At 47.9% G+C, this 20,578-nt stretch overlaps 2 protein-coding genes across 2 annotated transcripts in view; both read left to right on the forward strand.

The window, feature by feature from the left end:
- Positions 1–142: 142 nt before the first annotated feature.
- Positions 143–5,400, forward strand: MRPL1 (mitochondrial ribosomal protein L1). Its single transcript, XM_058838894.1, has 9 exons — positions 143–294; positions 454–559; positions 1,163–1,406; positions 1,655–1,738; positions 1,890–1,961; positions 2,127–2,238; positions 2,672–2,772; positions 4,104–4,185; positions 5,124–5,400. Exons 1-9 carry the CDS (start codon positions 261–263, stop codon positions 5,288–5,290), a joined length of 1,002 nt encoding a protein of 333 aa, XP_058694877.1. The 5' UTR covers positions 143–260; the 3' UTR covers positions 5,291–5,400.
- Positions 5,401–9,917: 4,517 nt separating this feature from the next.
- The window catches only part of FRAS1 (Fraser extracellular matrix complex subunit 1), a 106,139-nt gene continuing 95,478 nt past the window's right edge, over positions 9,918–20,578 (forward strand). Inside the window, exons 1-2 of the mRNA XM_058838902.1 lie at positions 9,918–10,090; positions 12,258–12,289. Coding sequence (XP_058694885.1) covers positions 10,006–10,090; positions 12,258–12,289 — 117 coding nt within the window. The 5' untranslated portion in view covers positions 9,918–10,005. The remainder of the gene's footprint in view (positions 10,091–12,257; positions 12,290–20,578) is intronic.

The raw sequence follows: 20,578 nt of genomic DNA on the forward strand, positions 1-20,578 counted from the left end.
TTGCCCTGAGGCCCCTCTCAGGCTGATAAAGAAGCGAGCTGGAGGCTTTAAACCAGCCCTCGGCAATCGGTCACCTCTCCCCGGGCAGCGGGCAGGCGCCGGAACCCCGCACCCGCGGAACGACAGGCCCCGGCGCGGCGGGCGGGGGGGACGGCAGTAGGTGGGACACCGCTAGCGGGCCCGCGGGCGGCCGGAACGCTTCTTCTCGGTCTCGGGGAGCGAGTTCCGCGGGGAAGCGTTCCGGGGGCGCACCGGGCGCGATGGCGGCGCCCAGCGCTCGCTGCCTGTGGCGAGGTGAGGGAGCCGCGCTGAGGGTCCAAGGGCACCGCGGGTCTCTCCGCCTCCACCGCCGCTCCGGGGCTGGAGGGGGGCGAGGGGATCCTGCCCGGGCGGGTCAGGGGCGCGGGAGGCCGCGGCGCTTTGTCTGAGGCGGTGTTTGCTCTTGTCCCGCAGCACTGGCCCCGCGCTGCGGGCGGCTCCTCCCCGGGCTGGAGCAGCTCCTCGCCGTCCCCGCCGTGCTGAGCCCCGCCACCGCCCGGCCCTACGCGGCCGCAGCCAAGTGAGTGCGGCTCCGGCGTCCCGGGAGGCTGCCTTGGCCGTGCGGGTGGTGTTGGGGGGTGTGGGGCGGGTTTGGTGTCCGCAGTGCCGCTCCTGCAGCCGGCTGACCCCGCGGGCTCCCGGAGAGCAGCCCGGGCTCGCAGGGAGTGTTCTCTGTGGCAGCCGCACAGGGAAAGCTTGGCGCTGTTGGTTTTGCGGGGTCACAGGTCGGCGGGAAAGCTGGTGAGCGCCTGGAAGCGGTTTCAAACCCTTCAGCTGGCTTTTTATTGTTTAGTTTGCCGTCTCTGTAATAACTCGGCACGGCTGGGAGAAGCAAAATTGACCTCTGTGTATAGCGTTGCCAAGTGCTGCAGGCCCCTTCTGCCCTGTTTGTAGAGGAATGGAGCATCCAGCTATCATTTTAATGTTCTTTTCCTCGCCCGGAGACCCTCTGAAAAGAGGGAGGAGAACAAGATACGGGCGTTTAGATGGACGCCAAATGGGAGGGGAGGAGAAAACCTGTTCTGCCTGGGGTCGGGCTGCCGAGATAATTAGCCAAACTCTCCAGCTAGCCACTTAACAACGAGTTTGGGTGGGGGTTTTTTTTGTCTTTTCTTGTTCTTAGAACGGCCAAAAAAGATGCCAAGAGGCCCAGGCAGGAGAAGGTGAAGGAGAAAGCCCCGCCTCGGAGGCGGCCGCTGATGGCCATGCCCGTGGACGATGTGTACCTGACGTGGCTCTACAAGAGACCCTCCTACGAGCTGGAGCAGGCCGTGGGCATGCTGAAAAGATTCCAGGAGCTGGATTTCACCCACCCCAAGCAGTTTGTGTACATCAATGTGTTCCTGGATATGGCTCTGCAGAAGAAGGTGGGCTGGGAGAGGGGCCTGGGAATTCGGGCGCTTCCGGAGGCGTTGGATCCGCTCAGATTTGGGGATTGTCACGGGGGGGAATTGCAAAGACAGGCTGCAGCTCCTCACCTCGTTGGCTTTTTTTTTTTTTGGTCACATTTAGGGGACCAGCTCCCTGTGATTGTGTAATTTACCCTCAAGTCATAATTTCTTATTGTTTATTTTAATTATTTTTTTTTAATTTTTATTTTTTATTTGCTCACCAGAAAAAAGTGGATCCATTTTCCAGCAGTGTCACTCTTCCCCATCGCTTTACAGATGAAGTGAACAAGGTTTTGGTGTTCACAGAGGTGGGTGAGCCAGGATTCCTTTATATTCTTTGAAAAAATTCCTTTATTTATGAAAGGATTCCTTTATTTCTTGCTTCTTTCCCTAAATACCAACCAATGTCAAGCTACCACTTTATTTTATTTTATTTTCATTTTTTTTTTCTCTCGACAGAATCAGCAAGAAGCTGAAATAGCTCGGGAGCACGGAGCTGCCATCGTGGGAGGACTGGAATTAATCAAATGGGTACCTATTTTCCTTAAAGAATTCCATAAATATCCTAATCAAAGCAGGATGGGGGCCTGGGGAGGGGGAGAAGCCTGATATTCAGTGAGTATCAGCCAGGTGGGTTTCTGTGCCTGGACACTTTTATAGAAATGAATGAAATCTGTTGAACTGTGCTTGTTGCAGATCTTGGAGGATGAAATCCAAGCTGATTTCTACGTGGCTGTCCCTGCCATAATACCCAAGTTAATACCCCTGAGGAACAAACTGAAAAGGAAGTACCCCAGCAGCAGGAGGAGTAAGAAGCAGTTCTTTGTTGCAACTATTACAAATTGCTGGTGGAGATGGAGCCCCAGGGGTGCCACTGAGATGTTTTTTTGGGGAGGATGTGTAGTTCCATTCGGTATTAGGCTCCAGGGCGACCCCACTGCTTGTTTTAGGTCAAGGTAACTCGAGGAATCCGTGTTTTCCTACAGCAGGCAGATCTGGGATTAGAACCCAGATAAATCTGCCTGCTTATTGATCCTGATGAATGGGGAAGGAGGGAGCAAGGAGAACTTTTTCTCATCTCAGTGAGGACACCATTGTCTTGTCTGTGAAACTGCATTTTGGAGTGGCCTTTGCTTGCCTTCATTAACAGATTGAATTATCTCTTTCCTGATTCCACACCTATCTGTGCTAATGGGCATTACTCAGACAACTTCTTGGCTTTTTTTTGTTTTTTTCAATAGATTCCCTGGGCAGTGACATTCCCAAAATGCTGCAGTTCTTCAGAGAATGTCACGAGTACACGGTGGAGGACGAGGATATAATCAAGACAAGAATAGCCAGGGTAAGTTTTGTAGAGAGCTCTTAAATTTTTCTCTCCTGAGCGGAGCTGTAGTATTCAAAGAGGGGAAAAACCACATGTTTTCAGTCTCTTTCTGAAAATTGACCATTTTAACTAACCTGTGAAGAAAATAGAGCTCCTTGTTGTGTGGCATCTTCAGCTGGTTGTAAACTTTTTCCTTTTTTTTTTTTTTTTGGTAAGTAAATAAACTGTGAGCTTTTAAGTTTGTGTTCAGTGTGCACAGGAAAGTCCAAAAGTCTTTGCTTTAACCAAATAATGAAAGAATTCTGATTTTGATAACTACAGTTGTGAACTGGAGTAGAAAGCAAGAACTGTTTGTGTTACACCTGAAACAGAACATTCATTTTGGCTTTTTTATTTATTTTCTCTGCCCTAAGCTGTGGGGTTTTTTGCTTTCCTTCTGGTTTGTGTCTTTGTAATCCTGCCTGATATTTAGTTTGAGTGTGGCCATGGAAGGAAGGGTAGGAAAGAGCTGAAGCTTTGCCTGGCAGTGTTGGAGATTAAATGAGTTTATGAATTCTGATTAGCTGCTCTGAGCTGTGCACGGGCATCCCAAGGGCTTCCTTGTCTGCATTTTTGTGTCCAGTTGGAATTCTGGATCTTGCTGTTGAAGGAGTCAAACTTATTTCAGAAATAAAAAGGGAACAAACAGCTTACCTGAACCTTTTTGCAGCACCTTGTGCTGCTCTGGAGAGCAGTGTTCAAAACTTCAAACGTCAGGATAGGTGTGCATCCACAAGGATTCCGTGTGGAAAGCTGGCTTGGAAGCTGGGATATTTATTTGGGTGTGGGAACTATTTTGAAGTGTTTGGAACCCTCTGAGCATTACCTGTCTTCATTATGGAGCTGCTGAGTTGATTCTTTTGATTGGTTTCCTTCTGTTCAAGCTCTTAATGCCTTCAGTTTTAGGTGTGTTGATGTTTTTGGAGTGGATCCATTTCATGCTCTTTGACAGCTGCTTCTTGAAGCTTCTTTCCCCAAATCCTTTGTTTTAATAAGGTTTTTGCAAAACCTCTTGTGCATGTATTAATTTTTTTTTAAAGACTTCTCACCCCCCCCACCATAAGGCTACATGTTGTTACAGAGCCCTGGGAATTTGGTGTCCTGAGAAGAAATCTGGAGACCATATCAGCATGTATGAAATAATTCTTTTCCTTGAGTCACTTGGATAACGGGATTTGTCCATGGGATTTGTCCCTCCTTCACAGGGAACACGGACAAAGGAAATCTATCCCAATGCTGAATAAACTTTCAGATGTATTCATCTGGGCTCCAGGCATCACCATAACTAACTTGGCATTATCCTTTTGCAGCTGGATATGCCTGCTGAGCACATCATTGCCAATCTGAAAACAGTTATCCACGATATCTGCACCTTCAAGCCCTCAAATTTTGGTAAGGACTCCTCCTGCTAACAGGCTTGTCCAGCTTGCAGCCAACATAAGTGGGAAATGGGTGTTCTTTGCTGGATTGTCATTAAATTACCTTTCTGTTCTCGAAGTGAATCTCTGAAATTCCTGCTCTTCCAAGGGAAAAGCTCTCTTTCTGCTTTTCTCTGTTTTTTTTTCCTTTTTTTTTTTCTGGTTTTATTCCTGGGGTTTTTTTCCTTTTTTTTTTTTTTTTTTTTTTTCCCTGGGGTTTTTTTCTGGGGTTTTTTTTCTGGGTTTTTCTCCAGTTTTTCTCCAGTTTTTCCCCCTCTCTCTTTCTCTCTCTCTCTCTCCCTCTCTCTCTCTCTTTCTTTCTCCCTCTCTCTCTTTCTTTCTCCCTCTCTCTCTTTCTTTCTCCCTCTCTCTCTCTCTTTTTTAAACTCCTTAGCAGAAGGAGCTACAAAGGACTAATCAAGCCAGCTTTAAGCAAAGGTAGAGGAAATGGTGATTCATGAAATAACTTTAGGCAAGGAGCTTTGTGTGAGCTAAAACCCATTTTTTTATGTTACTGCTTGCTTAATGTCTGCCAGAAGAATCATCTTGCTTCTCTCCCAGTGATGCTGTTCATAGTAGCTGCAGAGACCAGACCATAAAAAGCCAACTACACATGCCTTGAGAAGCCCAAATAAAATCTGAGGGGTTGCCTGACTTGAAATACAATAAGTAGGTGGCAGGAGGGGTGTTTTGGATTGTTAGTTTATTTTTTTTAAATCAATTTAAATCAATTTACATCAGAACTAAGGATTAGCTTTTCTGGTCTGAGTAGCTTTTCTACTGATTTGGAGAGTCTAGCTTGATTCTTGTGGTGTTCTTTTACTTGATTGAGAACATTTTCTGAGAGCAGTCAGCCTGGAGACATGGAGAGGGGTGGAGTGACCAGTTTGGTGGTGGACTTTTGTTTCCTAGATCCCATTGTGCGGAGGTTGGTTATCAGATCTTCCACCAGTGAAGGTTTGCTGCTGAACCTCGATGGAATCCTGCCTCAGGTGGAGACAGTAGAAGAAAAAGAAGAAGAGAACGCGGTGGATGAAGATGAAGAGAAGCCAGCTAACCAAGAATCTGTTAGTACCTGATGTCTTCTCCTTGCAGAGCTGATGCTCGAGCAGGGGGAGCAGATGGTGTCATTCAAATCATGCTCTGTGAGAGCAAAAAATAAACGGGACTTGTGGATTTCAGGTGCAAATTCGGTGTAACCTTGTCACAAACAGGAGCCTGCTGCCAGAACCATCCCGACCTTTTCTCTAAGGAAGAAATGGATGTGTTTTGGAGGGGTGGGAGTGAACGTGCACCTTGCTCTGATGTCTTTTCCCCGCCTGCTTTGCTGGAATATCAACTGGAGATCCGGCTCTCTTTCCCGGTGCTTTCTGCTTTATTTCCAGGAGGTGGCGCTCCCGCCCTTCCCTCCTGGATAGGCGTTGGAATTTCTCCTCGGGTGGGTTTTTTTGGGGGCTCTGTTGCTAAACACATATTCGTAAAGCTGCACCCCGAAATGTAAGACAGTCCCAGAAAGGATTGGCTATTTACAACAGGGATGAGCTGGTCCAAATTTGGGCAGGTTTGTGGCTTTCAATCATTCCTGTTATTCTTTCAGCTCCCATCTGAAGCGTTTGGCTGCTGTCAGTCAGGGTCACCAATGCCTGTCAGGCCACGCTGATTATTTTTGGTTCTGTGGGATGCTTTGCTCAGAGCTGGAGCAAAAAATTCCCTTTAGGTGTGTATAGGAAGCTTTCACACAATAGACTTTCCGTGTTTTAAGTGGGAAAATGAATGCCAGTGCACTTGAATATCTTTATTGCTCAGGCATTAGATAGGTAAGGAATATTATGAGGCATTCCAGTGGCTGTGTGTTGTGACCCAAGAGGAGCAATTGGAAGGTGAGTTTCCTGTTGGTGTGGAAAAGCAAAGCTTGTGGTATCACCTGCATAGAATTCCTTGCCTTTTCTCTGTTCTCTTGGCCTGTTTCCAAGACTTCACTATCCATTTTGGAAAAAGATAGGCCTGCCCTCTTTGATGGGTGGATTTAGAAAAAAAAAAAAAAAAAAAGTGATGTTTAAGCATAAATGTAGAGGTGAGCTTAAATCAGAAGCTCTCAGACTGCTGAGTGCGCTCTCAGAGAATAAAAGCACGGAATAACCAACTTTTCTGCAGGAATCTGTGCTTGGAAAATCCCAGCACTGTGGGGACAGAGTACATCTGGACCTCTGGAGGTCAGGTGAGCAAGAGCAGTAGCTCAGCAAGTTCTGAGGCAGAGTTCTGGACCGGTGTCACTGCGCCACTGATTGCTCAAGGAGTAATGCCCCCCCCCTGTGCCATGCTGAAACAGTGCTGTACAAGCTGTTGAGTGCACTGTGACTTCTTTTTGTCCTGGAATGCTTGATTGGCACGGGGGAAGAGATGAAAGAGGGGAAGACAACGTGAGGTGATTCCTCTTTATTAAGCTTAGTCCCCAAATACGCGGCGTGGGAACTCGTATGTGCGGTTCTTGGGCCGGTGTGCCTCGGAAATCACTTGAGTTGTCACTCTAGGCATGGCATTGCTGGCTTCTGGAAATCACTGTGGGAGACAGGGAGTGCTGCAGCACCTTCAGCAGTGCAGATGATGTATGGTGGCTTTTAGATTTGTTTTATCTGAACCTGCTGTTAGTTTAGCTAAGGAGAAGAGCCGGGGTTCACACACAGAAACGTTTGCCCAAACAAGGAAGAAGTTGTCCTAGGAGCCTGTGTGCAGTTGTGGGGAGTGCAGGGTTCAAGCTGCCACTCAGCCTCAACCTGGACTTGTAGGGGAATTCGTGGCACTGCAAAAAACCTGGAATTTCTGTGGGTCAGACTGAGTTCACGGGGCTTGTGCTGCGAGTTGTGCCACGGTTAGAGGAGCAGGGCAGGGATGTTCCAAGTGCCACCAGGGCTGGCAGGTTTTTAGTGCTGAGGTGGGTGTTCTGAATGATTAGGTGTGATGGTTTTATCCATTGCTCTGCAATACCATTGGTCTTGGCAGCCTCCAAATTCTGGGAGAGGCTGATGCCGTAGCCAAAAGTCTGTCTGTAGGAAAACTGAAATAGGACAGAGGGGGGCAAAAAGCTCTTGAGGCTGACTAAAAACACTGCTAGGGGTAAACATAATTCTTCTCCAAGCAGTTATTTCTGTCAGTACCTCAGCTTGAAGGTGACTAGAGGCTTCATCCCACCAGGACACGAAGGGAGAATTGTCAGTGTGTCACCTCCAAAACCACTTGGAAAACAAGAGGAAAACCTTCCCAAATTGCCAGGTACTGGGAGATGCTGGGTTAAGTTCCCCTGAGGGGACACTGCAATGCCAGATTGTTTTCATGGGCTGATCTCCTTGATTTTAAACAGGCTTATTCAAAAAATCGTTAAAAACCCAGTTAAAACCTGGAAAAGTATTGAACTGTCAGGCACTCTGGAAATGGGGAGTTTCTCCATTTCTCCAGCTGTTCTGGGGAAGCCTGTGCCAGCACATGCCCAGCTCTCCAGGAACACAAGGTATGTCTGGCTCCAGTCTCTGGATTTGCCAAGTAGAGAAAGGGATCTTTCACACCAGCTTGCAGAAAACTGACCCCTGCCCTAGAGGTTTGATAAAAGGGGGGCTAAAAGTGATTTATTTCTACAAGCCCAGTGACTTTTTGTGCCAGTGTTTCTAAGATCCGTGGCAGCAGCTGACAGCTGGGTCATGGCTTTGCAAGTTGCACCTTTCAAGCTTTCAGCCTTAGAACTATCTCCTCTTCCTCCTGAGAGAGCCTGAAGCTTATTTTATAATTTTATTTGCTGCTAATTCTGTAAATAGACTCACAACAGAAGTGCTGCTTTTGTGTTAAGTGGGATGTGAAGGACAAAACTTCACCAAACTTTGAATTTCTGAAAATCTGAAGTCTTTGGCACCCAGTGCAAAACTTAAGAAATGCTGGAAATGAGGGAAACGCTCTCCCTTCACTCTGTGGAATGGGTAAATCTGCAAAATTATGTAAGGTCTTGAGTTCTTCTGACTTTTAACAGTGTCTTTGGAGCAGTGCTCTCGGGACAGCAGGAAGGAAGGTAGGACAAACAGGGAGGAGGAAGAGGCTGTAGCTGGACTAGGGAAACAAGTTGTACAAGCCTAAAGAACAGCAGCAGGAAGATGAACAACACAAATGATTAAAAGATGTAATATGTTATCTGTACGAAGTTACTCAACCCTCTGTGTGCTTGGTTTTGATTGTTTCCACCTGTTCTTTCTTGCTGGTGCTTCTCTGAATGTGGTCAAGTTTCACCTGAGAAGTTAGGAGGGAACTGGGACTCATGTATTTCTTCCTTTTGTCATTTCTGCCGTGTTTGAAAGAGACATGAAATATTTATATGCTCAGTTCTAGTGTGTGCAGAGGTAGTTGTTGTGTCTCCCTGCTCCTGTTTTTATAAAAAGCTTTATAAATTTTTAGGTTTTTTTACAACAAGTCTTTATAAAAACCCTCTGCTAATGGCTGATGAGTATTAACTAGGTAGAGCAGAGAGAAACTCATCATGCCAATCACTGTTTGGATCTCAGAATACATTTCTCTTCTCCCGTTCCTTGTGGGAATTCCAGCACGGTGACTGAAGGCATACAGTCCTGGGGAGGAGAAAAAAAAAAAATAAAATTAAGAAATCTGACCTCCAGCTCAGAGTTCAAGATGGTAGTGTTCATTAGGAAGTGAATCAGGACTGAACAGATGGAATTACCACGGGGAATTATTATCAAATTGAGCTGCCATCGTTGCATTTAATCAGGCAAGCAGGAGATGAAGGCAGCAGCAGCCCAGCCCTGTGCAAACCGACTGCTATGTGGGAGCTGGGATACTGCTATGAAGCAGGAAGGCTGAAATTAGCAGGGGGAAAAAAAAACCCATTTAATTCATAGACTAGTAAAAATAAGCTCGCTTTCCGAGTTAATTTTAATTTGAGGCTTTGGCTCGTAGCAGTTTAATGGCTGTAACTTCCAACTTGGGGCTGTTTTTCTTTGTCCTGTGACTTGTAGGAGCTGAACTTGGATTTGGAAACATTGGGGATCTGTTGAGTGTGCGGTGCTGGAGGTGTGACATGGGAAGCTTTTTTTCAGTGAGTGGACTAGAACTGTGTGTGTGGAGGTGCTTAAAGTAAGAGAACACTGTAAGGGCAAGAGTTTAACTTGAGTTTTGGGGAGATTTGTTGGTTTTTTTTTAATTTGAGTGGTTAACTCTTAGTTGGATTTGCTCTAGAAAGGAAGAGCAAAGCAGCAGGCATGGCAAGAAGAAGTGGACGTGGGAACAGACCGGGCTTTGATACTTCTCCTTATAATCCTACAATCCACTCTGGCACCCAAAACACCCCAAGTTAGAGGCTTCCAACCCCGGCAGGAGAGAGGGTGACCTTTCCCTTCCAGCCGCCGGGCTATAGATCAACTCAGTGAGGTCAGATCCAACACAAACGCGTTGCTTTTGCTTAATCCCGGCACTGCCGCGCCTGGGACGGGCTGCGGGATTCCCGGCGGCTGCTCCATCCCCAGGTAGCCGGCGGGGGAGGAGGAGAAGCCAGGATCCTCTGGCCCCGCAGCCAAGGTGCCGAGGAGCAGGAGGAGGAGGCGAGGCTCCGGTGCCCGGAGGAAGGAGGGAAGGAGGGCGCAGCGCTGCCCGGGGCGGGGCGGGGGGCGGGCGGGCTGCGGCGCGGAGCTGCCCCTTTGTCTGCGGGCAAAGTTTGGCGGCGGGGCGGGGGCCGAGGCTCTGCCCCGGCACCTGCTGCGGGCCCGGCGGGCACTCCCCGCTCGCTGCTCGCCGCCCCGGGGCCATGAGCGCCGCCGGGGCCACCCCGCTGCTGCTGCCGCCGCTGCTGCTGCTGCTGCTCCGCGCCGCGCCGGCCGATGCCGCCTCAGGTGAGTGGCCGCGCCGAGCGCGTCCCCGTCCCGCGGGCTGAGGGATTCCTGAGGAGAAAAGCCGGCTCCGAGGCACCCTTGGCCGCGGCGAGCGGGATGGCTGTGCCTCCCTGGCTCCCTTGCCGCGCTCCCGGCCCGGGCGGGGGTCCGCCTCCGCCCCCCGCCATTTTGTGGCGAGGTGAGGGGGAAAGGGGCGAAGCCGTGCCCGGCTCGTGCCCGGGAGCGGCCGCGGGGTGCCGGGCGTGGAGGAACGCGCGTCCCGCTCCGGGCATGGCGGAGCTGCCCCTCAGGCCGGGAGGGAAGGGAGGGCAGCCCGGCACTTGGCCGTGCTCAGGTGAGGGGGTGCTGGCCCGGAACGGCGTGCGGAGCCCGCAGCGAGCGGCCCCTGCCCGCGCTGAGGGGCCGAGGCGGGGCGGGCAGGGCCGGCCGGAGCCCTCACACACCCCGCGGGCGGTGCTGGCCGTGCGGAGGGCTCGGGAATGCGGCGGTGGGAGCCGCTCGGTGCCCGGGAAGCGTGAGGGGAGCCGGCAGCAGGCATCCTCTCTTTCTCGTGTTAGGAGGAGGCGGCTGGGTCCAAGTTGGCGTGTGGGGATGTCGCGGTGGGAGCGCTCCGAGGGAGGGACAGCGGGCGCTGGGTTTTGTCTGGGTGCGCTGCACAGGCTGCCCGGCAGCCACACTGATGGTATTGGGAGTTTGGGAGTGCGGACTGGCTGCGATCGTGCTCTTGGGTCGTTCTCCAGCCTGTCCTTCGGCTGTAGGTTGTTGGTTTCCGAAGTGGCACTCTGGGCAAACCCTGCTTCCCAGCGTGATTCCCGTTTGGCATAGCTGTCGTAGTGAATACCAGCAGTTGAAATCAGCGATGTGTGTGTGCGAGCTGAGGAGCTGCTCGCTGGGGATTTGGGATGTTAACTCGTTGGGTAGCGCTCTGACAGACCTGACTTTTACCAAAAATAAAAGCTCTCAAACCAGAAAACTGCATTGCATCCAAGAACTCCCCCACAAAAATACCACAGCAGGGGTTTCTTCTTCAGGTGCTTCAGCATGTGGAAGTCATAATTTGCAGAATGCTTTTCAGGTGTGCTTTGCAACAGGTGTTGATCACAGCTAGGACTTGGAGTTACGTGGAAAATCAGGGTGCTGTTGCACGGCAGCCTCAATTAATGTGTCTGTAGTGTCTTTGGCTCCCTCATAATCAGGAATAAAAGTGAAATTTGTTTGTAACTAAGGATTTTCCAGGTCCTGCAAAGTTGGGTTGTATCTTAGTATCTCTTGGTAATGGAGGGAGATAGGTCTTTGCCCTAGTTGGGGAAGGAGGGTCAGACTTGTGTGAGTTTGCTTTCTGGTCCTACATGGTCCCGATTCCCTGCTCTGGCCCCGGAGGGGATGAGCACACTGGTATTTTAGGGAGCTATAGCTGTCAGTGAGCTAAAAAGAAAAGGCAGCCAGCCCTGGAGGGGTAAAACAGGTGGGTTGTACTGGTCTTAACTAAATGATACTAAGTTTTTGTTGTTTTCTGGGTTTTTTTCCCCTCTCGTGCCTTCAACAATGTGTGACCTTGTGGTTTGCATTGAATTTTGAGGTGCAGCTGGATGGTGAGCCTTGAAATTATATTCTCTTGCCTGAAGAACAGCAATTTGCTGAATTTGAGAGAAGTGTGACTGCGCTCCCGTGGCTCATCTTCCTGGCAAGGGAAAATAATTCCCCATGGTGTCTCCACAGCCTCTTGCAGCTGAGCTGAAGATGAGCTCAAAGGAGGAGCTTTTGATTCCGAGAAGTGTAGCTCTCAGGTTTTCTCTACAAATTTGTCTAACTTGCATTTCTCGGGGAAACTCCACTCATTGAGGAGGAAATTCTGACTTTTCTGGGTGGTCCCTCGGGGCAGCCTTTCCCGTGGTCTCTTTCCTTTTCATCTTGGAGTTCCTTTGACAGAGGAAACTTATTTTAGCAAGTCCCCCCTTTTGTCTCTGCCTCGTTTGAGCCTCTTTTGAACCCGACTAGGCCAGAGGTCCTGTCCCTTATCCAGAGGTTGCCCAGCTGCCCCAAAACTGCACTTTTTGTGGCTGCCCAAATGTGTTTTGGTGTTGTGACAGAGCAGGTTCACTGGAGGCTGTGCTGCTGCTGCTGTTACTCGCTTCTAACCAGGTTTATTTTTGTTTTGGTCCCTCAGGTGCCTGTGTCTACCACGGCTTCTTATTTGAGGTAGGTGAACTTGATCACGTTTGTGCTGGGGGAAGGGTTTGAGAGGGTGCTGTTCCACTTGACGCCGGTCTCTGCTTTTTGTCACCCCTGTGACAGGGGTTACAGGTCTGTCAGCTTCCAGTCTGCTGGAAAATCCTCTCCTTGGAGGGGCTGGGAATTCTCCCTGGGCCTTTGGACCCAGCCAGTCTGACTGGGGCTTCAGTGGGTGAAAAGATGTGAGGGGTTTGCAGGGGTGGGCAGTCCCAGGCAGGATGGAGGTGGTGCTTTGTAAAACATCAGTGCAGAGCCAGGCTGTGTTCTGTGTTTCTTTTCCTGAATTAATGAGCTATTAATGACAACAGCTTAAGGCTTTTTCCCCTCAGCTGATCACGGTGAGTCTGCTGTACCCCGTCTCATCCTTACAAACCCAACACATTCTCTTGTCTGGTGTCTCTAGAAATGTAACCCATGAGTGACTTGGTACAAGAATCAGAGCTTTTAAGAACTCATGAGCAGTGTTTTGCTGGGTAGCACTTGTCAGCCTTGCTCCGGTACTCTGGGCTAAAAGGAGGTGGCTGAGCTACTTTGTGTCTCTGGAATGCTTCTCGATCTGCTTGCAGTCCCACCGCAGGCTGGCTCAGGGATTTGCTCGCCCAGGCTGGGAGGCAGCAGCTGTCGGGGGTTTTGTTTCTCCCGGAGCAGAAGTGGATACGTGCTCCTCACGAGTGGCACTGTGGAAACAGCTGGTGGCTCCTTTGGCCTTCCAAGGTGGACTCGAGGCCCGGGAAGTTTTTGTGCTCCAAGAAGGGCATGTAGGGAAATGGCTGGAAGGGGTTGTTTTTGGTGGGTGGCTTGGGAGGGAGTTGGGGCAGACTAAATGTGTTTGCTCCTGTCAGTGATGCTGTGTGGAGGGTCTTGACAGCCCCCAAAAGAATCCTGTAGCAACTTTTTGTTGTGTTTTAGATGATGCTTGGAAACAGTGTTTCCTTTCAGCGTCTCCTGTTATAGTCAGGATTTTAATCCGTGTTTGGTGCAGAGGAGGCCAGGATGATTAGGGAGATGGAGCCACCTCTTCCATGAGGAGAGGCTGAGAGAATTAGGATTTTCCAGCCTGGAGAGGAGAAGCTTTGGGGTGACCTACGTGTGGCCTTCCAGTGCCTGAAGGGGACATAAAAGAAAGATGGAGAGAGGCTGTTTCAAAGGGATGGAGTGACAGGACAAAGGGGAATGGATTCAAACCGACAGAGAGAGGGTAGGTTTAGATTGGATATTAGAAAGAAATTCTTGGCTGTGAGGGTGGGGAGACCCTGGCTCAGGTTTCCCAGACAAGCTGTGGCTGCCCCTGAATCCCTGGAAGTGTCCAAGGCCAGGCTGGACGGGGCTTGGAGCAACCTGGGATTGGGAGAGGTGCCCCTGCCTGTGGCAGGGGGTGGGAGTGGATGGTCTTTAGGTGTCTCCCAAGCTGTGCTGTGATTTCACATGGAAGTGGCTGTAGGTGAGCTGCTCCTATGTTATTGTAGGGATTCTGTTTGCTGCAGAAGTCTCTGAAGTCACTTGGAAAACCCTCGGTGTATAAATCCCACCTTTGAGCGCAGCGATGCAGGCGCTGCTGGCGTTGGTAACGCTGCCCAGGTTCTGCCTCCTCCCTCGGGCTTCTCCTGTCAGGGAGTTTTCAGCTCCACACAGCCAGCTCCCTTTGCTCAGAAAGAGGAAAAGCCAGGTGATTTCCTCGGAGCTGTGGGCCACGAGGAGACGCGCTGGTGTCACCCTGCAAGTCGCGGTGGGTGGGAGGCGTTGAGCAAATCCACGCTGCTGGCGTCGTTCTGCCAGCTGGCTGGTGCCAGGATGAGGGGAAAAGGAGAGGAAAAGGACAGGGCTGTGCCTTGAGGTGCTTGGAGTGCTTGAAAAACGAGCCAGCCTCTGGTGGAGGCTGCAGCACGGAAGGACGAGTCCGGCTGAGCAACAAATGCGGGACATTTTCACTTTGTCCTCTTTTAGGGTGGGTTTCTAGGCTGGCAGATGCTTTTGGAAGTTTCCTGAGACACAAAAATAGGTGCTTTGTTTTAACACCATAAAGCACTAAGGAAGCATTTGTTGAAAGGAAATGTTTTTAATCTTTGGGTTGAAAATTGTGAAGAGAGTAAAAAGCCCTAGCTTAATTCACAGTAAATGGTTCTGTACTTGTGCTTTTACCAAAAGTTTAGCTTCCCTGTTTCCTTTTGAAATGTCTGGGTGTGCTTTGTTGTCAGAAGTTTTAAGAAATCCTGATTTTATGCTTTTAAAACCAGATTTCTGTTTCTGTCAGTAGTTTGTGTTGGACAGAAATGAGAGTGGAAAGGTAATAAATAAAAAATGCTGGTTTTTTTTTTTCCCCCCCAAATTTTTATTCTCTTATTCCAGATAGTCTCTACTCTGAATAAATTCAGTGGCTTTTAAAATAAATGTTAGCAAGCACAGAGCACTTCTGGTTAGGGATTATTTCAAATTAGCACTGGAAAATGAGCTTCATTTTAATTTCATTAGAAAGATAAGAAGTTACTACTGAAAAATGAGATCAGAATTGAATATTTCAGTTGAAAGGGTTGCTTGTTAACTCTCACAATGGTCAAGATATTTTTGTTCTTAAATAATGTGATTTAAATGCCACTACTTAGCCTGGGGCTACATCCTCTGCATGTTTTGCAGTTAAGATTTATTAATACAGTAATGTGATGGCTCTTGTGGAGCAAATCTCATCTGCTTGTGGGTTTCAGAAAGCTGGGATCAACTAAAATAAAAGTGATTTTTGAATCAAGACTGTGCTGCATGTGTGTTCCTTCTTTGTTTTCCTTGAAAACAGCAGTGCAATACAGAGGGATAGGGCTCTTTATTTCATGGGAAAAAGAAGTCTTACATCTAAGGTTGTCTTGAGGAGGAAGTGAGTTCTTGTCCCTTCATCAGCCAGGAGACAGAGGCACACATTTTTTTGAAATGAAATAATTTTTCTTTTTTGAATCTTAGTGGTTCTGAATGTCACCTTCTTGCCCAAGAAAATGAGCCCTGGTGTAGAAGCATCTCTCAATTCCCCCTGAGCTCCAAACCCCGGTGTCTGGGAGCAGCAGTGGCTGCAGCAGGTCCCACTCCTGGGCATCCCTGTCCTTTTCCATGCCATGTCAAAGCAGGGATGAGGCGCTTTCCTGCACCGAGCACATCTGCCCTGCTGGCAGTGAAGCACCAAGCCCATGTCTCTGCTTACCCTGAGGTGATTTATCTCAGCAGGCATTGCACAGCAGGCTGCAAATACATGGAATTTATCATCACCTTCCCTCCCCTTCAACCCTTCTGTGCAGGTGCGTCTGTGCTTTTGCACAGTGCACTCGCTGCTCAGAAATTGTGCTTTTTCCTCCTCCTCCTCCCTTCTTTTTTCCTCCTCCTCCTCCCTTCTTTTTTCCTCCTCCTCCTCCCTTCTTTTTTCCTCCTCCTCCTCCCTTCTTTTTCCTCCTCCTCCTCCCTTCTTTTTCCTCCTCCTCCTCCCTTCTTTTTCCTCCTCCTCCTCCCTTCTTTTTCCTCCTCCTCCTCCCTTCTTTTTTCCTCCTCCTCCTCCCTTCTTTTTTCCTCCTCCTCCTCCCTTCTTTTTTCCTCCTCCTCCTCCTCCCTTCTTTTTTCCTCCTCCTCCTCCCTTCTTTTTTCCTCCTCCTCCTCCCTTCTTTTTTCCTCCTCCTCCTCCCTTCTTTTTTCCTCCTCCTCCCTTCTTTTTCCTTCTCCTCCCCCTCCCTTCTTTTTCTTCCTCCTCCTCCCTTCTTTTTCCTCCTCCTCCTCCCTTCTTTTTCCTTCTCCTCCCCCTCCCTTCTTTTTCCTCCTCCTCCTCCCTTCTTTTTTCCTCCTCCTCCTCCCTTCTTTTTTCCTCCTCCTCCTCCCTTCTTTTTTCCTCCTCCTCCTCCCTTCTTTTTTCCTCCTCCTCCTCCTCCCTTCTTTTTCCTCCTCCTCCTCCCTTCTTTTTTCCTCCTCCTCCTCCCTTCTTTTTCCTCCATCTCATATTCCAGCAGTCCAGAGCCCAGTAAGGAAGTTGTGCCTCTCTTCAGTTATCTGTTCACGTTTAAGAACAGCCTTTGGCTCCGTGTTGGAATCCATGGGGTGCTCTTCCCAACATGCAGGGTTTTCTTGGCAAGAAGGGATTTTAAAGCAGCCCCCCTTTCCTTTGGATAACAGAAATTCTTAAACTACAAGAGAATTCAGGGAGTTGTGGGGATTTTGAGCTTTAATCTCAGACTGTGGTCTGTCCATAAGGACTTCTCCTTGGAGCTGTGAGTGTCTGCTGGCTCTAATGTTCTGTGCCAGAGGTCTTCTCCATCCTGCTGGTGAAAGATTCATGCCTTAACCTTCACTTTGTTGTGGGAGGTCATCTGGCTTCAGGTTTCTTTTGGAGATCAGGATCTTTACAAGATCTGCCCTGCTCCATGTTTCCATCCCAGTGAGCTTCCCAGACAGGAGCTGTTGGTCCACGAGCGCTGACTGGAGTAGATGATTAACATTTAATAACACAGTTATAGGAGCTGTTTGCCAGAGCCTTGGCACGGCTTTCCCCATGGATTCATTCACTGGGACAGGAATTCAACAATTATCCAGCTCTTAGAAATTTTCCTACTTCCATCCTTCAGGATGCATTTGAAGAGCTCTGTTTAGGAAATCACACCTTACAGTCCATAGTTTATTTCTTCTTTTTAAATCCCCACTCTGCAAAATTCCTTTTTCCTTTGCTGGGTTTCTTCCTCATTCCTTCCCTCTCCTTGACCCTTTCAAAACCTCGCTCAGGATTCCCATTAATCCTTGGGCCAGGATTCCCATTTGCATTTTCTCTTTGGAGGAGGGCTTGCAATGTCTAAGTAATTGATAAGGGAAATTTTAGAGCTTTGCTGTACATTTTCAGTGACCTCCAAAGAGCTTAAGGGTTTTGTGAGATAACTGAGGGAAGTGGATTCTCACTTTGTTGGCAAATTAAACATTTTGCCAGGCCAGGGTGTGTTTGAGACCTTGTTCTTCACCCTCAAAACATTGAGGGTGAAGAAGTTGAAAGGAACTGAATGCCCTCTCAGGCTTTTGAAATAGATTGTTAGTGTTTTAATCCATCTTAGACAAAATTGGACTGCTGTGTCTGGACAGGGGTCCCCTGTGGAATTTCTTATCTCTGGGGTGATTTCATTGTGTTCCTCTTTCCCTTTCCCCCCTCCCCAAACAATCCCCATCAAAAATGCCATTATAGTTAAATTACTCTGTTCAGCGTTGTCCAGGATAAATCATTCCCAGTGCCTTTTCAGCAAACATTAGCCCTGCAGTTGTTGTAATCACTGAGTTCACCCAAGATACTCCTTGGTGCTTTCAGGAAGACAAAACCTCCCAAATCTGGAGCTGTTCCCAGTTGGGTGCGTTGATTTTATGACAGATCCACTTTGGGAAGGGCTTTCAGGAGCCACGTGGTGCTCTGAAGTTTGTGGTGCCAATATTTCTGCCATGCATATTAAATAGCTTCCAGTGGGAATGCAGGAAACAGACTTTTCTGGGAAGACTCCTGTAATTCTCCTCGTGCTGTGGTTTATTGCTGAGCCGTAGATTAAGGAGACCCTTGAGGATAAAATACTCGATTTTGTAATCTTTATGTGTGCTCCAGAACCGTTCTGTAATGAATCCTCTAACTAACCCCTGGAGCTCAGCATCCAAAGGATCTTTGTATTACCAGCTGCCATGCTGCAGCTCAAGGAGAGTCCCAGGCTCTGTGTTTCTGAGGATCAGCCAGGGGAAAAAAATCCTCTCCCTCCTCCCTCAAAAGATAAATCCTGAACATGACTTCTTCCCAGATTAATTTGAATAATTTTAAGCCAGATGTTTTTTTACTAAAAAAAAAAAAAAAAATTAGTTTCCTAACCTGCTTTGCATGTTGTTTTATGGAGATCAAAATGAAGCATCTTCCAGGCTGAAAACTGGGAAATTTTAATTTAAGGATAATAATTTTTGGGGACATCAACAGGAGCTGAAAGTCGGGATCTTGCAGCAAGATGGCAAAGATAAGAAACTTTGAACCCTCTGGTTATCAAACCAGATATCTTGTTTCTAATGGGAGTGTAGAAAATAGAATGTAGAAAAAACATCCCTGAAAGTCTTAACCTTTTCCTTTCCTGGGCATTCACCTGTTGTCCTGCGTGAATCCATTCGGTCACGGTCATGTGGGATTAATTCCTTTTGTGTGCTTAGCCAGCTCGAGGCTGATCTGCCATACATCAGGTGTTGTGGTTCGTGGCTGTTGATATTTTCAGAGGAAACACAGGGTTGCTTGTTTAATTATGAAAAACCTCTGCTGATGGAGGCACAGTTGTCATTACTGACGTGCCAAGAGCCAGCTCCGAGTTAGTGGATGCAGTAAATCCTTTTATGCATCAAGCCTGGAAAAGTGGTTTCAGGGGAAAACATGAGCAAACTTGTTAGCAATTTCTTTCCCACTTTTTTTTTTTTTTTTCCCCTGCATTTTTATGGATTCTTCTGTGTACATAAAAAGCCTGATTTTCTTGAGTGCCTCAGGAATTCTCAGTATTGCAGGGTAGAAGTAACTTGCTAAACTTCTGTTCCAGTGGGTTATTTTTTTTGTCGTTATTTTAAAAATCAGGATTCTAAAAGCGTTCCATTTTCAAAACCCAGGTTTGGTTTTAAATTGGAGGCACTTAAAAATTGCATCTGCTTAAAATTGCAACTACTCCTTCCTGTCTCGATTTCTCAGCGAAACGGCGAAATCGTCGCTTTTGTGGGAAAGGAACCCTAAAAGTGCCTCGATCTGCTGTTAAATGGAAATCTTCCAGACCAAAATTGAATTATGTGCTTCCATTGAGTGACATAAAGGGTAATTCTTAGGCCTCTTTTCCATGTTTTATTTAAAACAAAAATTCCCACAATGAAACAATAAGCTTAATGAAAACCTGTTTAAATTTTAATGAAATCTTTAAGGACAAAGCAAAGTCGAGTATGTTACTTCCAAAGACATCGGGAGACTTCATATTGGATAAAAAGGAACCAATTGAGATACAGTCCATTAAAAATAGAGGAGAATTTGTCCCAGAATTTAGGCTTTAAGCCCTGTTATCCAAGAGCAGTGCATCCCACAACTCCAGAAGTCTGGCCATGACTGCAGGGCAGTTGTTCTGTAGTTATCTTTTTTTTTTTTTCCCTTTAAAAAAGTAACTTTCCCTTTAAGTAAAGTAACTTTACTTCCTAAGGGGTTTTTTGGAGGCTTGAATGCAATCCAAGGAGGGATCCTGTGTATGTGGTGTGTGATGAGGCAGGATAACTGAGGCCCATTTTACCAGCATGGTGAAAGCAGAATGGATTTTAAAGTCATTTCTGTCTCTATAATGTTGTTCCTTTTCTGCCTGGTCCCTTAATACTTTGATTCTTCTGAGAAGACTTAATGAATTCAACACAGGTGTTTCTTTTGGAAGATGATGTGGCTTTAGCCACCCTGTGTACATCCTGCTGTGCCCCATCGAGTTTCTCTCGTCACAGGATCCTTTCCAGGGGGTTTCAGAAGGATTTGCTGGCTTCACAAGAGTGGTGAGGCTTTGCTCTTTGGAGAGGAGTGTGCTGGAGTTGCCACAGATCCTTCCTTCTCCTCTGACCTCGTTTTGTGGGGGAAGATCTAAGCTCACAAGATGTAAGACTGTCAGTTCTCCTTCTTGCTTCGGGCAGAGAAATATCTGTGAGATCAGAGACGAGCCTCTTGAAATCCCTAGGAGAAAGCATCATCCATGATGTTTTGCAGCCTAGGAGGGAGCTGTGCAGCTCAGCTGCTTTTCCTGCTGTGATCAGCATCCTGTGTTGTCCAGTTCTCCCCTTGGATGGCATTTGTGTCTGCTGAGAGCTGGCTGTGGGCACCTGGTGTGTCCAGGCTGCCAGAAGCACTGATTTGTGACATGAAGCCCTCTCACCACCAACTTCTGAATTATTGTGGCGATGCTGATTTCCCTTGTTAAAATAGCAAGTATTAGTATCAAAAATAAACTGGGAATGATGCTCTGGAGGCAGAATATTTTTGCTGGGCTTTCACTGCTTATCAGCAAGGTATCAGCAAGCAGTGCTTGATGCTTTTGAGCCTGTGGCTTTGTGAAGAAAATGCAGGATTGGAATCTGCCAGTTTGTTCATATGTGATCATTCCCCTCCTTTTAGTCTAGCTTGGGAAGAGGCATTTTGTTCTGCAGGTACCTGATCTGATCTTCAAGGTCAAATCTTTTCCTTGGCATCCTGTTTATACAGATGCCTTCATTACATTACTACATTAGCCTCTACAAATA

The sequence above is a fragment of the Poecile atricapillus genome, chromosome 4 (genome assembly GCF_030490865.1).
Source record: "Poecile atricapillus isolate bPoeAtr1 chromosome 4, bPoeAtr1.hap1, whole genome shotgun sequence".
Taxonomy (NCBI): Eukaryota; Metazoa; Chordata; class Aves; order Passeriformes; family Paridae; genus Poecile; species Poecile atricapillus.

Coding starts and splice junctions, on each gene's coding strand:
- MRPL1 (XM_058838894.1), top strand. CDS start 261: ATGGCGGCGCCCAGCGCTCGCTGCCTGTGGCGAG. Junction 560..1,162: donor CCCTACGCGGCCGCAGCCAA/GTGAGTGCGGCT, acceptor TCTTGTTCTTAG/AACGGCCAAAAAAGATGCCA. Junction 4,186..5,123: donor CTTCAAGCCCTCAAATTTTG/GTAAGGACTCCT, acceptor TTTGTTTCCTAG/ATCCCATTGTGCGGAGGTTG.